This window comes from Elephantulus edwardii, unplaced genomic scaffold (genome assembly GCF_000299155.1).
Source record: "Elephantulus edwardii isolate Elephantulus edwardi_28Jun2011 unplaced genomic scaffold, EleEdw1.0 scaffold00012, whole genome shotgun sequence".
Lineage (NCBI taxonomy): Eukaryota > Metazoa > Chordata > Mammalia > Macroscelidea > Macroscelididae > Elephantulus > Elephantulus edwardii.
The window spans coordinates 3,198,706-3,216,246 of NW_006399762.1; the positions used below are offsets into that span (position 1 = coordinate 3,198,706).

General features: G+C 33.7%; 1 protein-coding gene across 1 annotated transcript in view; it reads right to left on the minus strand.

Moving 5' to 3' along the window:
• Positions 1-17,541, minus strand: part of KIAA1109 (KIAA1109 ortholog) — a 249,312-nt gene that overhangs the window by 147,753 nt on the left and 84,018 nt on the right. The window contains exons 21-27 of the mRNA XM_006881048.1: positions 16,940-17,119; positions 14,171-14,299; positions 13,317-13,436; positions 10,159-10,439; positions 7,586-7,836; positions 4,425-4,683; positions 2,597-3,434 (exon numbers count right to left, since the gene is read on the minus strand). Of these exons, the coding sequence (XP_006881110.1) occupies positions 2,597-3,434; positions 4,425-4,683; positions 7,586-7,836; positions 10,159-10,439; positions 13,317-13,436; positions 14,171-14,299; positions 16,940-17,119 (2,058 nt within the window). The remainder of the gene's footprint in view (positions 1-2,596; positions 3,435-4,424; positions 4,684-7,585; positions 7,837-10,158; positions 10,440-13,316; positions 13,437-14,170; positions 14,300-16,939; positions 17,120-17,541) is intronic.

Here is a 17,541-nt window from a genome sequence, read left to right on the forward strand (position 1 = left end):
CCCCTAAAAGGTATTGTCTTTGAAAATCCACTAGAGGATTGGCTCTAGATTGGTTCCAACTTGATTGTACACAACAACAACAACAACAAAATATGTTTATGGGTATTGAATTTACCTTGCTTGCTAACATGACTTTAATATATTCAATATAAGTATCTGATAGACAAATGAAGTAGATCATAGAAACACTAAATAGGCAATTTTACTTTCTGTTTCCTCATACAAATGGTTGGGTAAGACCATGAAGGGTGAAGAACAGGAGTATAAGGCTACAGTTAAGGCTGAAAGCAAATGCTTCAAACATTGTTCCTCTGGTATTTCTTCTTAAATTACAAAAATTTCTGTAAGCTACTTTTTTAGTCCAGTCTTCCCCAAGAACATTTAACTCTAAATTCAGAAAGAGAAAACCCAGAAGCATTAAATTGCTAGGAAACCATAAACTTTTCTATTAAGAAAAGGAAATAAATAATATCCTTGAATAACCAAACGAAAATTTTTTACAAATGCTGGCTAATGAGCTATTTATATATAAGAAGAAAAGTAATTTTACTTTCCAAGTTCTATTTTTAAGCTGTTTAAAGATATAAATTTCGAGACCTAACTCTTACAATGATTTATTGTAAAGCAATATTTTAAAATTCTCATCTGTCAAGCACTCCAATCCATTTTATACCAGAAAATCAATATACCAACATATTTCTACATGGCACATGGAAAACATTTAAACATTTTAGCACAGATGGTTTATCTTGAATAAGACATGAAATGGGCATAACCTTAATTCTAAAACTTTGCAACTGTCATAATATTTCTTCTTATTTCAATAGATATTAACCTAGCACATGCATATATGAGGGTATTCACCTTGATTTGTCACATTTCTACTGCAACTGGGGTCTCTTACATTCAAGCGCCTGCCATCTCTGGCACAGACTGATGCAGCAGCCTCCATTCCCTCTTTCTATTCAGTGACAGTTGGGTCACTTCCACTTGGTAAGCCAAGGACATACGGTGACATCACATTACTTTAAAGCCCTCAAGACTGTTCTAGTGAAAGTGAAATAAGATTCCAACTCTGGACAACATAGCCTATAAATCCTGAATAACTTAACCCTACTGGGGTCTCCAGCAACATCATCAACAACTCTGCCAACTCATCCATTACGCTTCTGACATTCTGGTCTCTTTCTCAGGTTAGGTCCTTTTACTTGGAAGGCTGCGTTTCCAGTTCCTTCTGTTTCCTCCTCCTTAAAGTTTCAAATTAGATAGGTCTTCCATGTCAATTAAGGGTAGTACTGACACTATTCTGTATTCTCATAGTTCTCCATTCTTATATTATTTTTATCTTTCCAACACTCTTAATTTATAATCACACACTTACCTATTTACCTCTAGTTCTGTATCCCCCCAACTTCACGTCTATCTATACCTGGCACAACATGATATATATAGATATGGATATAGATATAGATATAGATATAGATATAGATATAGATATAGATATAAATGATATAGATAGATATAGATATAGATATATGGAAAAAATATATATATCAACCAACAGTTATTAAATTAGTATCTGTTGTTATGTACCACTGAGTTTAACTGACTCATAAGCTAACCCTCCAGTGGGTTTTCAGAGACAGAACATCAACAAGAGAAAACTGTCCATCTTTCTCCCAAGAAGCAGATGGTGGATGAGAACTATGTTCCTTTGGATTGGCAGCACAATTCCTTGTCACTAAGCCAACAGAATGTCCTAAATTAATAACAAGATTCTTTAAGTATGGATATATAACCATACATACACATGTATACATCACATATTATGCCTGAATATTGATCCATAAGACGTTTATGCTTAATGTTGGCTTTTTGCAGTGTAAAAATGTTCATAATTTTAACAGACCACTTTACATATTGACTATGATCACTGAATTTATTTTGACAAACTTTCTGCATTTATAAAAAGCCAACAATAGAATACACACCAGAAAAAAAGCATTAATAACATCAATAATGAAAAATAGCATCTCACATGCCAAGTGAATAGAAATGGGTTTACAAGGAAACAATCATAGCCTACGAGAAGGAAGATTAAAAATAACTCTAAAATTTGATTTTTAAGGTGCAATATTTGAATTTCACAGATTTGAATCCTAATTATGAAGTATAAAAAGATACAAACTATACATTAATCAATTAAAGAAGTGACAATCCAGTGTTACTCCACTGTTAAATCTGATAAGCTTAGATTTATAAAACTTATCAGTGACACTGCCCTATAATAAAGCATAAAGCCATGACTTCAGAAATTCCATCTTTTAAAAAGATAACTAAGTAGTTGTTGCTGTTGTTACAGACTGCAGAGTTGCAACCAAACCATAGCAGACTTCCCACTGGGCTTTCTGAGGCAATAAATCACCTGGGAGGAGACTGCTTATCTTTTTTCCCCACCAAGTAGCTGGTGTATTTGAATGCATATCTTTAGGTTGGCAGCACAGGTTCTTACCATAAGGCCACCAAAGCATCCTAAATACTACTTAGAGCAATTAAAAATTTATTTTATTCTAGAATTACAACAGTAGAGACCAACCTTAAAAGTTGGAACAGAAAGCTGTTCAAATGATGATGAACTTTCTTCACTGGTTGGTGTATCCAGATCGAGCGGACGATGTAATGAGGATTTAGAGGTTCTTTTGTTGGTTGGGTGTTTAACTGACCAGTTAATGACCTGGAACTGAGTAAGGTAAGTCTGATAACAATTCATCACAGGTTGCTGAGAAGTAATCTGTTCACTTTCTACTGCTTTCTCACTTTCTACAATATAAAGATGTTCAGTAAGATCATCCTCTCCACCTAAAGCAGAAACAAATGAAGCCTGGGAAGGATGAGTTTTAAACGGCAGAGTTCGAGGATCCTGACTACTTTCTCCATGGCCAGTAAGTGGTCCTTCCACACTGTGATATATGGAACCCCGACTGTAGTCAATTTGCTGCGTCTGCTTTTTCTTCTTTTTACGGCCTGGGTAAGTTCCTGGGCCTTCATCGCTGCTAATTGGCTCAAATTCTTCAGCTGCAGAAAAGTAGGCTTCACTATCAGCCATTGACATACTAGAATCCATAGATCGATACTGATGAAATGAATTGGAGTCGGCTGATGGCGTGTAAGGGAATGAACCAAAACTTCTTCTCTGTTTAGGTGAATCTAGAACATTCTCATCACTTCTGGAGACATCACTACTAAACTGAACTCCAACTGTGACAGGCTGCTTGTCTCCATAAAAAGCAGCAGTAAGACTCTTGGTACTTCCTAGACGGGTAGAACATACAGAAGCTTGCCGTTTCAAGGGAGATCTTAGAGGAGACTGGCCCACCGCCTTTTCCTGAGTATTAGGTGACACAGGGCTGTTCCCTGAAACTTCTGTAGGAACACTAAATAGAAAGCAAAGCATTACTATATTCCATACATAATTTAAAGAAAGCATACACAGAAATAGCCATAAAATCCTTTTAGCAATTGCAATACTCTAATTCCCAAAGGAAAAAAATACATAAAAAATTTACAGTATTTGTATAGATTAGCAAAAAACCAATGTGTTAATATACTGTTAAAAAACTTGAGTCATCTTAAAAAAAACAAATTCAGTGTACAACCTCCTAACTGTAATCTATGAGCACTCGTAGTAGTACATTTGTAAGTTTTTTTCTTATATCTTTTAAATAATTTTTCAATAAAATACACTGGGGCCTCTGAGTAAATGAGAAGGATAGATGTAAAAGAAAAAGTCATGGCTATGTTTAATATTTTTTATTTATCAATAGTATCATTTACTGGGGCTGAAAAAGTTTAGACTAAAACAAGCATAAAGTCATTGTTTATACGCTGAATGTAAGGTTTCCATGAAACAGTATTTCTTACTGAAATTTTAAACATTTATAACTCTACTCACACACATGTGAAGTGATTGAAAATATCATGTGTAGGGTCAAGCATATGTGAACGTTCAATAACAAACAAATAAGGAAGGTTAAAGAAGAAGTGATGCCTTAGATTTTAGTGTTGACAAAGTATGCTGAATATATTATGGAATGGCAAAACAACCAATATATATCTATGCTGGAAAAGTACAGCCAGACTATTCCTTAGAAAGAAGGATGGTAAAACATACTTTTGGCATGTTATAAGGAATGAGTCAGTGCCAAGAAAGACATCACGCAAAAAAGAGCAAGACATTGAGTGAGACTGGATTGGAACAGTGGCTGCACCAACAGGGCTTAAGCACAGTAACAATTATGGGATGGCAAGAGAGGAAGTGAATCATTCTGTGGGAGTAAGGATCACTGAGTCAGAGCCAACTCAGCAGCACATTAACAGCTATCATCCTATGAGCATCAGTTTTCTAAACATATTTGAATACTAACCTTACTTGGCCATCATCTCTTTTGGTACCATGTAAGAATTCTTTTTGAACCAAAGGGTCATCAGCAACAGAAGAAGGACTTTCCTTTTCACCTGCCAGTAAAGGCTGTGCAGCACTAGAACTACTAGTCTCTTCAGAGGAAGAGGATGAGCTGTGAGATCGCAGTGGTACTTGGAGACTAAGGTGCTGAGTTTTTCTCTCTACTTCTAGACCCACTGATTTGCTTTCCCATTCTTTCCTTTTCATACTATTAACATTACCTAAAGAAAAAAACAAACGAAAAAGTAGGTTAACATAAACTTATCAAAAGCAAATTTTTTGAAAAAAAGAAAATTCCGTATTTTTGAATTCTTGTTTTTAAGCATTTTAAAAAATATTTTTAAAATAAAAAAAGCCTTTAATTCACATAGTACTATATTAAACATTATATAAAGCTAATGACATAAATAGGGACCTAGAGTCCACAGACAGAAATATTTTTCTTTTAACTTTGTATAATTTCTAAACTTATTAGAGTATAATTACAACATAAATTTATACTAAGATTTATCAATTTAAAAATTAGACCTCATTTGTTTTATCTATCTGTTCTCTATATAACATAAATAATACTTTTAAAATTTTTTATTGATTTGCTTAAGTTTGTACATTGTGTTTCACACTATTTTTAATTCATATAGTGTTACAATCATTCCCATGCATTATGTTTTATAACAGTATTGCTTTTTTATTTGAGTAAATTATAGATATGATGACCATTGTACTACCCTAGATACGTAAATGCTTATTTCCTAAAAATAAATCTGCAATATGCTTACTAACTTGAATAAATTTAATACTTGTAATACTTTTACCCTACCTACCATGTGTTTTCTAAGTTTCTCAACTGACTCAGTAGTGTCTTTTGAAGCAACCTGTCCCCTCTGGTAAAGGAACAAAACAAGAATCCTATAAACATTTGGCTCTCATGTCTATTTAATCTGTACCACTTCCACAGCCTTCCTCTGTTTTTTACGACAAGAATATTTCTAAACAATATGGAAACCCAGGCCTCGTTTTTAAAAGAAAATTGTTCCTTTTGGTTTGTGTGTTGTTTCTTCATGATTTCCTTCAAGTTAAACCTAGTTACAACTAGGCTAGTTAGAACTAGAACTATTAGAACATTGCATAAGAAATGGAGCTTTTCTCAAGGTATCACATCTAGCAGCATGCAACAAACAGATTTTGAAGAACAATGTTTCTTAAACCTGGGTATGTTTAAAACAATCCATGTTTTTCAAAAAATTACACATGATACATTAAATTAGAATTTCTGGGAATGAGTTTGGTACTTTTTTATATATTGTTCAAGAGTTATTTTTATATTTGGGCTCTTGATTGAATACAAATTCAATACTATATTAACTAAAATATAGTAATTATATTTCCATACCCTACTAACTAAAAGTTAAGTCAAATAAGGGCAAGGATTATATATTTTTTTTTATTTACTAATTTATTTTCAGTGCCTGGAATAATGTCTGACACACAAAAAATACTCAATATACTATTGTTGTTTTCTTTCAGTGAATGAATAAATAAATGGCTAGTTAGCATGGAGCATTATTGTTTCAAGATGATTTAAGAGCCCTGTGATATATTTACATACATTTAGAAGTAGAAAAGTTCCATAGGTGTGTCCAACATCCCGTACACTCATATCCCTCGGCCAACGCTATGTTACTCAAGTAAAGCGAAAAGAAATCTAGCAGCAGAAAACATCTCCTAAACAAAATGCAGTTCTCAATAAAATTAAAGTGGTAAAAAGACTTACTGAAACTTAAGTGATAGATAGTATTTGCTTCTAATACTACAATGTATTGGTTATTTCTGTAAGGGAAGTGTCTTTCATCTGCTCGGTAAAAATGCTTGTGTGTCAAAGGTAAATAGAATCAGAAAAAAGGGAGGGGGTGAAACTCACTCCTAAGTGATAGTAATTAATGTTCACTGCCTTTCCAGCTAGATCCTCAATTCTACCAGTGTACTCTCCTTGATCTACTCTGACATGGTATATCTTTATCAGCTCCTTGTAGAGAAGAATCAGAAAGTTAGATACATAAAAAAAGTATCATTTTTCCTAGACGAGAAATTTATGGCAATCACAACTCACTCCTGAAGGAAACTAGGAAGTAGAGAAAGTCCCTGTGACACAGTATAAAAATTACAGTAAGCTATGCTTTACTCATTGTGATTGTTAACCCTCTTTCCTACACCATGTATAAATTCTCTGTAGACTTCCTTTCTTGAGTTGTGATAGTTTTGATATGCAAATGAGAAAATAAAGCTATGTCTCCAAGACAAAAGCCTGCTTTTGTTCTAACATTCTCTGAAAACTCATCTAAACAGGAAGTATGGCATATGTAGTAGTCGTGATCTTTTTTCCAAGTGGCTCCAAACAAGTGGTTCTTTTTCCAGTGTGATAAATTCTTAGAGCTAAAACTATTATTTTCTTCTATTTATCAAGAAAAGGCAGCGTGAAATTAATACTTTCAATTTAAATAATGAATACTACATGTAATTACAGTAACAAACAACTAAGGTGCCCACAGAACACGGATTTCTAAGTCTTTAGAGAAATGACACTAGGTAGGTCTCAATCAGTTTAAAGATTGTTCATCCCAATTTTATGTATTTGCCTTTATGAAGGAGAAAGGATCAAATGTCTCTTGTTGGTATGATCAATTTCAGTGACAATAAAAATTGTCATTACAAAATGATACATAAAACCAATTGGTAACATTGGAACAAATAAAAATATCACTACTGGTAAATTAGTTCATAAAATTAAGTATACTTTCAAGTATAACTATCTGTAAGTATATATTGAAATATGAGTTATAGGAAAATGATGATATATAAGAAAATATTTAGAATAGCTTGGATAAGAAATTCAACCATGTCTATAATAGAAGATCTAAACAGTAAGCCTACTTTGTTTATGTAACTCAGTGATTTTACCTGGTATGAGTCAGTCACCTGTAAAGCAAAAGTGAAGTACAGGGAACTCTATCCATAAGTCTGATCAAAATAATGAGTTGAACAAAGTAATACTGAGGTTCAGAATGGTGTAGGAAGAACATGATGAAAGATTAACACAAGTGACAAAAGAACACATTTTATTACCATCTATAATTTTAGGAATTTCTTTGGTAACAATCCACTCTCCAGGCTGTAGCAGAGACTGACCATAATACATATCCGACTCTGCACTTGTACTTGAAAATGCAGAGCTACTGGAAGGTGTCAACTCTTCAAGTCTGAAGAAATCTAGGCCCGCTACTGTGCCACCAAAGAATCTGCAACCTCCAAGACAACCACACTTGTTCCTACACCTCTTATTCTTCAGAGTGTCATCTGGCCACAAAAACCACAACCTAAGCACAACCCAAAACAAAATACAACAGAAAATTCATTAAGAAATGAAAACTTTTTGGCAGTAATGTAAGGTATAAATATTTTCCAAATAGAAGGTAAACACCAAAGGTGGTGATTTTGCGATTTTTTTATTTTTATTATTTCTACTACTGTACATATTTTCAAACATTTTATCTTTCAAAAGAGAAAAGTCTTAACAAACTGAGATAGAGGCACTAAGGAGCAATAAAAATAAATATATAGTATTTACGGGTATTAAAACAATCAGATAGTAAAACCCAATATGAAAACAGCAGTAAATATTCTAGAAATACTAAAAATATAAAATATTAATATGTAACTAGATTAAACTATTACTATATAGTATACTTAATAGGTAATTCATTATTTTTAGCATTTTAGATATTATGACAAAACTAAATACCAAGCTATTACAAGAGGAAAGTCAATTATTTATGTATGGTATTATATTTTAGAAGGAAAAAGAAATTATCAGTCCTACTCCCCTGTAATGATGACTACCAATGAGAAATTAGCAATAAACAGAATTCTGGAAAATGTATGTCAAATTCTCCAGGCTCTGCACAGTGATCAACATAGAAATTTTTGTCATTATTGATCTGTCTTCCTTCTTAAAAAATGTTAGATGATGCTAAAAAATTATCATTAAATCTGTAAATGTATTTTTTAATGTAAAATAGTAAAGACAGATTTAGTAAACAGTTAAATCCCTAAAGAGATGGACCTCCTTCCTTGAGAGGAAATATGGAGGAGAAACTTAGAAATGTATTTTTAGATCTTTTTCTCACCTTAAATCTTAGAATCAGACAGTGTTGTATTCTGTTTTACAAATGAACACTATGACTCTGAGCCACTTTGGCAGGACCACACTACAACATTACAATTACAAAAAACCAAACAAAAAAACCCACCAACCTTTTTACTCCCAAGAATTGTTTGTGCAGCAAAAGGATCAGTAGAAATCATAGCTTTGGAGTAGTCTAGACACATTCAAATTCCTACTGTGTTACTTACGAGGAATAGAACTTTGTGCTAGATAACTAATATGTCAAAGCTTCAGTTTCCTCATCTATAAAATGATGGCTTGATAATTCTGACGTGAAAAAGTAGTTTTGAGCTTGAGGAGAAAAAAAAACCAAACAAACTGCTATTGAATGAAAATGTACCAGTGAGCTCATTGTTATGTACCATCAAGTTGCAACCAATCCACAGCTGACCCTCTAGTGGGTTTTCAGAGGCTAAACTACACAGGAAGAGTCTGATTGCCCATCTTTCTCCTGTGGAGCAGCTGGTGGATTTGAACCACATACCTTTGCATTGGCAGTGCAATTTTTTACCACTAAATTATCAGAGCTCCCTTGTTATCATATAAACACAAAAATAATTTAAATCGTGGATTCCTAGTTAAGGAAATACTGCGCACCAGAGGGGAAAGAGAAAAAGGGGATGTACTATAAGGATTAAATAATATATGTAAAGTACTTAACACAAAATCTGGAATAAAGTAAAAATTATACAACAAATGTTAATTGCCCTTTCCAAATGTTTTATAATCCAGTGCACAATAGTCAAGTTTTCGTTTCCATCAGAATCATCTGTAGTGCTTATTAACATGAAGACTGCTAGGTTTCAGCCTCAGTTTGTGATTGAGTAGGCTTGGGAAGGGCCTGACTATGTAAATGTCTTAACAATAGCCCAGGAGATGCTGATGGTGGAGGTTCTGGGACAATACTTTTAAGAAATGCTAATGAATGAATGAATGACTTTTAAATTGGGTAACTCTTTTCAATAGTACCAGGAATTATTCTATCTTTTTCACAAAACACTTCAATCGTGCAGAAAAGCAGCAAAAATTGAAGATCCTAACATAGTAGTGCTTTACAACGTTATTGAATGATGAATACTTTCAGCTTGTTTCATTGTTGACTTATGTCTAATGATGACTTAGAAATACTCAGAACCACATTATTTCCAGCAACAACACAACCACCAGAGGAGAGATGTGTTTACTTATGAACTTTGATAAATGTACATAGTTGTAGAGGGGCTTCAGCCCTTTTGTTCAAAAGGTCTCCCCATGCATCGTGCACGACAAGAAGGCAATCAACAACAACATTGTGTATGATGTGTTTACTTAAAGATAACGTCTTCAAATACATCCCATTGAGATGTAGCAGCATGCTCATATTAAGTCTCTATTTGAAATGTTCTCAGTCTACCCCTAAAAGAATATCTTTTATAATGATCTATATTTACCATCTTAACCTGTAGTTGTTCCTCTTCTTGAAGTTTTCACTTACCTCTTGGTTCTGGCATCGTGGATTTCTAAGAAATGTCTTTGTGCCTCATGTTTAGAGTGATGATCAGCAGCTAAGGCAATATCAACAGTAATAAGTCCTAAATTGGCTGACCCAGCTTCAAGCCAATATGCTCTCCGCAACACTGCAGGCTGAAGTCCAACTCTGCAATTGTTTAATTGCTCAATGTACTGTCTCACTTGACAATCCTGAATTGCAGCACTTATTCCTTCCCCAACAGACTGATTGTGGAGATTACAGTTTGCAACTCGAATTGCACCCATCTAAGTTGAATGAAGAAAATAAAATAAGATGTAATTTCTGCATTTTCAAGTAGTTTAGTATAAATGAGGGCTTTGAAGTGGTTGTAACTAGTTAATTAGAGCCAACACAGTGAAACTGGAATATATTTTAATTTGTAAAATGTGGGGATACAGGAATGACTATCAGAACTGGAAAAATTATGAGCCATTACCTTGAAATGGGAAGGGACATACTGAGTGGTTTCTGGAACCTGATGTGACTCTGGGTTACTGCTAGGGCTACCATGAGCAACACAGAAGCAACACAGTACAGTTGGTTGTCATTCTGAAGCTGGACACCATTATTTCCCAATACGCCAATCAAGAGATCTGACTGTGATATATCATGCACAATGACTGTTTCCTAGCAGAATAGTGGCCCATAATTTTTCTCATTCCTATATACCCACATTAAATAAATTTAAGTCTGTTCTAGTTTCACTTTGTTGGTCATATTTGAACTATGAAGAACAAATTTAAAGCCTTAGAATAAATAAACTATAAAGAGCTAGAGGTTCACTTCAGAGAGACGAAAAATGGCAAGAAGAAAAAAGGAAAAAAAGTTAAATGACAACAGAAAACAACAAAAAAGAAAGTAAAATGGGGGAAAGTCAAAGGAAAATAAAGTAGGAAAAATGAAAAAATAAAAATACAACAACAGAATATAAATAAACATTCATTAAGAAATAACAGGATAAAAGGCAAAGTCCAACAGAGAAGGGGGAAAAAAGTTAGTCAAGTTGTATAAATTAAGGATTTTAAATGTCAATTCATAAAGCAAAAGTGGTAAACAAGTGTTTTCAGAAACCAGGCAGTAAATTTAAATGCATAAAAACCAACTATTTTACAAACACGTTTAACACACATGTAACCTACTTATTTGCAATCTTGCCATAAAGCAATTAGTGGAAGTAAAAAAGTAAACTCATGGTTTACAAAATAACATTAGAAGGGAACATACTGTCATTAGGTGCCACTGAGGAGTTAACTATAACTCATAGCAACCCTATGAACAATAGATCTGAACCTTGCCCTATCCTGTGCCTTTAGAGAACATACTGTTAAGTGCAATGCACAAAATACACATATTACAGAGGACAACTTAACAGCATCCCTATGAACAACAGCAAGCAAGGTTATGTTATCCGCATATTGTAGGTTGTTAATGAGTCTTCCTTCAATCTTGATGCCACACTCCTCCTCAGAGAGCCCTGCTTCCTAAATGATCTGTTCTGCATACAGATTGAAAAGGTACAGGGACAGGATGCATCCCTGATGCACTCGTTTCCTGATTTAGAACCACACAATGTTTCCCTGCTCTGTTCTGAGGAGTGCTTCTTGGTTCAAGTACAGGTTTCGTATAAGCACGATCAAGTATTCTGAGATTCCCATTTTCCTCAATGTTAGGCACAATTTATTGTGATCCACATAGTCAAATGCCTTTGCAGTCAATGAAAAACAAATAGACATTCTTCTGGTACTCTTTGCTTTCTGCCAAGATCCATCAGACATGGGCAATAAAGTCCCTAGTGCCAGCTTGTATTTCCGATAGTTCTCTGTCAATGTACTGTTCAAGTCTTTTCTGGGTAATCTTCAGTAGGATTTGCTAGAGCGTGATGTTAGTGTTATTGTTGGATAATTTCTACACTCTTGTCAGGTCACCTTTTTTGGAATGGAAATACATATGGATCTTTTACACTCAGTTGGGCCAAGTAGTTGTCCTCCAGATTTCTTGGCACAACTGGGTGAGCACATGCAGGGCAGAATCTGTTTGCTGAAATATGTCAATTGGTATTTTATCAATTCCTGGGGCTTTATTTTTTACTAAGTCTTTCAGAGCTGCATGCACTTCCTCCTTCACCACCACTGCCTCTTGATCATACGGTGTTTCTTGAAATTCTTCTGTGTCAGTCAATTCTTTTTGGTATAACAACTCTGTATATTCCTTCTATCTTCTTTCAATGCTTCCTAAATCACTCAATATTCTGCCCATAGCATCCTTAAGCACTGTAACTCATGGCTTGAACTTATTCTTTAGTTCTTTCAGCAAAAGAAATGCTGAGCAAGTTTGGCCCTTTTGATTTTATGACTCCAGCTCCTTGCACATGTCATTATAATATTTTGCATTTTCTTCCTGAGCAGCCCTTTGAAATCTTCTATTCAGCTCATTAACTTCTTGATTTCTTCCCTTTGCTTTGGCTTCTTAGCACTCTAGTGCAATTCAGAGGCTAGGACTGTGAACCTCTGTCTCACTTACTTTGGGCACATAGCCAAGAGAGACCAGTCCTCGGAGAAGGACATCAGAAGACAGTGCAGAAGAAGAAGACCCCAGATGAGATGGATTGATACAGTACCTAGGACAATGGGGGTTGGTATGTCAGAGTTAGTGAGACTGACTCAGGACAGGGAAGGGTTCAGAGATGCTGTACTTAGGGTCGCTATAAATCACAGGCAATTCAATGGCACATTAACAACAACAACATACTATGACAGGTTTGGGAGCAGGAGTGGCATCCACTTCCTAAACAACATGCCTCCCAAAAACTGTTTGAACTTTGATAAATGTCAATAGTTGTAGAGGGGCTTCAGGCCTTTTGTCCATAGGGTCACTATGAGTTGTGCGGGACTCGAAGGCAATCAGCAACAACATGAACTTGAAATTTGTCCTGTCATGTACCATCCTCATCATTCTTGACATACTTGAGACCACTACTGCGCTGTCTCAATTCATAGATGAATGAAAAATCTAAAGTCATCTCACGAAATTGTGGAGTATTCTGAAAGATGGTAAAGTATAGCTTCATGCTGCATTTATGAAATAGAGGACTGATTTGGTAAAAAAGGAAAAACTACATTTACCTTTATATTTGTAGCACAGCCATGTTCCACAATGTAAATATCAGCCCCATCTACTGCTAAACGAGTCATGGTATATTTCAAATCATCTGAAGCTGGACATGGCCCAGGAATACAACTCAACTGAAAAGAAAAAAAAATGGACATTTAAAGAATCAGTACCAAATTATTATTTTGATACGTAAATATGCCTACTATTTAAATAAACAAAATTCTGGTGTAAGATACAAATCTTTAACCTTAAAAATCAGTATGTTAAATTTTATTTTTTATAATAGTAAATGAAATTATTATTTTCTTAACCATTATAAAACTAGTCATAAGTAGCCACAAATAATTTTCATTCTAAATGGTTAATATAATTGACAGAATATATAAATTGTTACTGAAACACGAAATGAATAGTTAAGCTTGTGATTTGTAAGCAGTATCAAACTGTGGGAGAACAGGCATGTTGCAGAACAATCTGCAAATCATAACCTGTAAGGAATTTAACTTCTCTTTTGGTTCCATTTCCAAATCTTCTATATAAATATGTAACTATATCCAGAGGAGTTAGTAAATAAAACAATATGATATGAGTGTTGAAAGTATAAATTTAAGACCTAAAATACAGCTTTCTATAATATCTCCATTTCTCTTTCTGAGAGTATGACTAAATTATTACCTTATATTTTAAACATTTACAATCTTTGGCTAAAAACTGGCACTAATTTTATTAAATTAAAAAAAAATGCGAGCATGCTGCTTATTTCCTGCCTACAAAACATTTGATTTAAAGCTTTTATGTAAAATAATCTTTCATTTTTTAGAACTTATAAATGTTTATAATACTGCTAACTTATTTGCTTTGTTACCTTGGATTCACAGAAGCGACGATCAATTCCATGCTGACATATTATTACTGATTTTGGTCTTTCCAGTTCATATTCTCGACATACCACATGAAAAACAAATGTCTGTCCCCACTCCAAGAGACATGCCAGCTACAAATAACAAGTGACAGGATGACAGCACTGTTAGTATTTTAAAAATATATACAGAATTTAAAATTAATAATAACACAAATAATTAATAATTAAACTAATATTCATATTAATACGACAGCTTGAACAACCCAAAAGCTGTCGTAGGCCTGCTGTTACATAATCATCTTACTGCTCTACTTTGACATCATTTTAAAGCTTCTTTTATTTTTCATTTGTGAATCAATTATCAATGATTTATTATTTATTATTATAAATGTATAATCAAAATTAAAGCACATCTTAACTGAACTACTATTCTACTTCAAATTCTTTTAAAACAAATACTTTCCTTCAAGTTATCTTTCATCTTTTAAGACTAACACATACTGAAAAGTATCTAAAATTCACTTCTTAAAAATAAGCTAAATTTTGCTGTGAAAATTTTGAGTATCTAATTGTTATATTGAACTAAATTGCTGAAAAATTAAGTATGTTGATGATTGAAGCATATCTCATTTTCTTAAAAGTATAAATTTGTAAATGACACTTAACTATATCTTGGGTTTTAAAAAATCTTAATTTTATAACTGACTAAAGTTCTTAACAATAAAAATTATGAGATGGCTAGACATGCTGATTACTCCAGAAAGCATATAATTTAGATTTTCAGAAACATGATTTCTACCTTTAAATCAAAGAATGGAATAAATGTTAATTACATTTAATAGAAACAATGTTGTCAAGATTCTAGAGAAGAAAGAAAAGTCTTTCATCTTCTAATCTAAGGAGTAATACATAAACACAAGATTCTGGCATTCCTTGGAGTAAAGGATTCTCTAGTCTTTTTAGTTACTGTTAGATAACAAGCTGTTTAGTCATGTTTGAGTTTTTACTAACAGATTTAGAGAAAAGAGAAGAGGAATAATAAGGAGAGAAAAGTTATGAGGGCACTGGATATGATTTCCATCTATTTGTATACATTCCATTAAACATTCCAATGTTTTACCGTTATTTCATTCAACTCCCAAGTATCTCTTCCTGTTTCTAGAATTGTAATTTTTCAATCTCTGTGAAAATTTCTTTCAGTTTTAAGAGGTCTCTAGATTATTTATTTTCCTTATTATTGCTACTGACTAGCATCAATTTACATATATTTGGCAACAAAAACTGAGATTGTACCTTTTCTTTGGTGTTAACACATTTTTTAAATGTCAAATATTCATATTATCACAAATTATGACTCAGCAAGTGAAACATAAAAATATGACTATCTAGGTAAATGTTAATTACCTATTTCTAGGACTAAATAATCAATCTTTAAGACTGGAAAGCATTATGCTGAGTGAACTAAAACAGACTCATAAGGACAAATACTGCACAAGACCATTATTGCAAAAATAGAAGGATAACTAGTAACATGTAACTCAAGGTGTGGGGAAGGGCTGAGGATGGGTAGGAATGAAACCACAGGGTTGCACAGTTTGGTGGGTAGAGGTAAGGAAATGAGAAGGATCCAGGTGAAAAGACAGGGTAATTACAGGCAAGCGCCAGTGGTGATTAATTTTATAAAATATAATTCATGAGAATGATAGTATGAAACACAATGTGAAAGAAGAATAGTGTGAGGCACAATGTATACAAACTCTGTAAGCAAAGAAACAAACAATCTAGAAAGGACTGTGATCCAAGAACTTTAAAAGCAGATTTACTTGACAGTAAATTATTTAAAACTAAAAGTCGATTACTAATAGTAAATATCTTCCTTTGAGGGAACAAGTATTCTACTGTAACATCATCAGCTGTGTGAAATTAAGTCCATTCTAATACAAAGTGACTCTAGAGGACAGAGTAGAACCATCTTACAGTATCTGAGGTTATAATCTTTTAGAAGCAGATGGTTTTTTCTATTGCACAGTGGCTGATGTAGTAGAACCAATGATCTCTAGTTAGTAGCCAAGCACTTAATTATTGTGCCATAAAGGCCCCTGCAACATCTTGAGGGCTATTCAAAATTATACTTAAGAAATATACAGGAAATAAAAGTCTTAGAAAATTATTCCACATACTAGAAAAAGATGATTGTTCCACCAGTAGAGCACCAACTAATTTAATTTAAATACTATATTCATTTGGTCCCTAGAAGAGTTCTCACTCTGATTTGTTTTCCAAAAGAAGTCCCTAATTCTTTGAGGTAGTAGTATGTGAAATTCTCTATCATTATGGATTTCCCAGGTGGTACAACTGGTTACTGCACTTAGCTACTAACCAAAGGGTTGAAGATTCAAGTCTATTCCATGGTATCTCAGAAGAAGGGCCTGGTGATTAAATTCAAAATATATAAATAAGATAATTCACTTAAAGTCTAACAGAGCACAATATGACTCTGACACATGAGGTCACCTGAGTTGGGATCAACAGGACAAGTCTATCCATGGATCATGAGTGGTTCAGAAAAGTAAAAACTGACTCTGATTCACAGAGTGAATAAAAGTCTACCAAAACTGATTTCTATCCCAAAAACCAAAAGAACATAATCAAATCATCAGTGAAAATATATACAATATATACTAATAATAAATACTTAGGTTACTTTTGAGGATTTGGGTATAGAAAGGAGAAATAAAATTTGTCTAGAGGTAGTTCTATGAGACTCTGTACCTGTGGAGCTGTGACCTTAGCTGTAAGGCTTCCAGCCTGCACATCAATTAGCCATGCATATTCCAAGGAATCACTTCCCAACGGAAGACCTTCTGCTGAAAACATAGCATGTGCTCTCAGCTGCAGACCTGACAAACTGATGTGACCTTCCCTGAGGACTTCATCCACAGAAGGTCGCTGCTGAAAACAAGAATATAAAAAATGTAAGAAGTACAAGAAAATAACATTTAAATTTCTAGAATTTTTTTACCCCCACAGAATATAACAGTAAAACCATGCTATCTGGAAAGTAAGAGTTCAGATTCACATGCTTCCAATATAACCTTAAACTCATAAAAATAGTCCAAATTAAGTTTTAATGACATCCATGTAAGTCCAGTTAACAAAAAAGATCGTCAACTCCTAAGAAGTATGGAGATCTTCAACTTGTAACTACCTCTACGAGTAAAAAGAAATTAGACTTACAGGAATGTCAGTGATCAACCTTATGCTGAGAAAGCAAAGAACCATGAAACTAAAATTTTAAATAACAAGGAAGAACAAATACTATTAAGGTAATAAAATGAAAAATTGGGGATAAAAAACCAACTTCAATATAGACT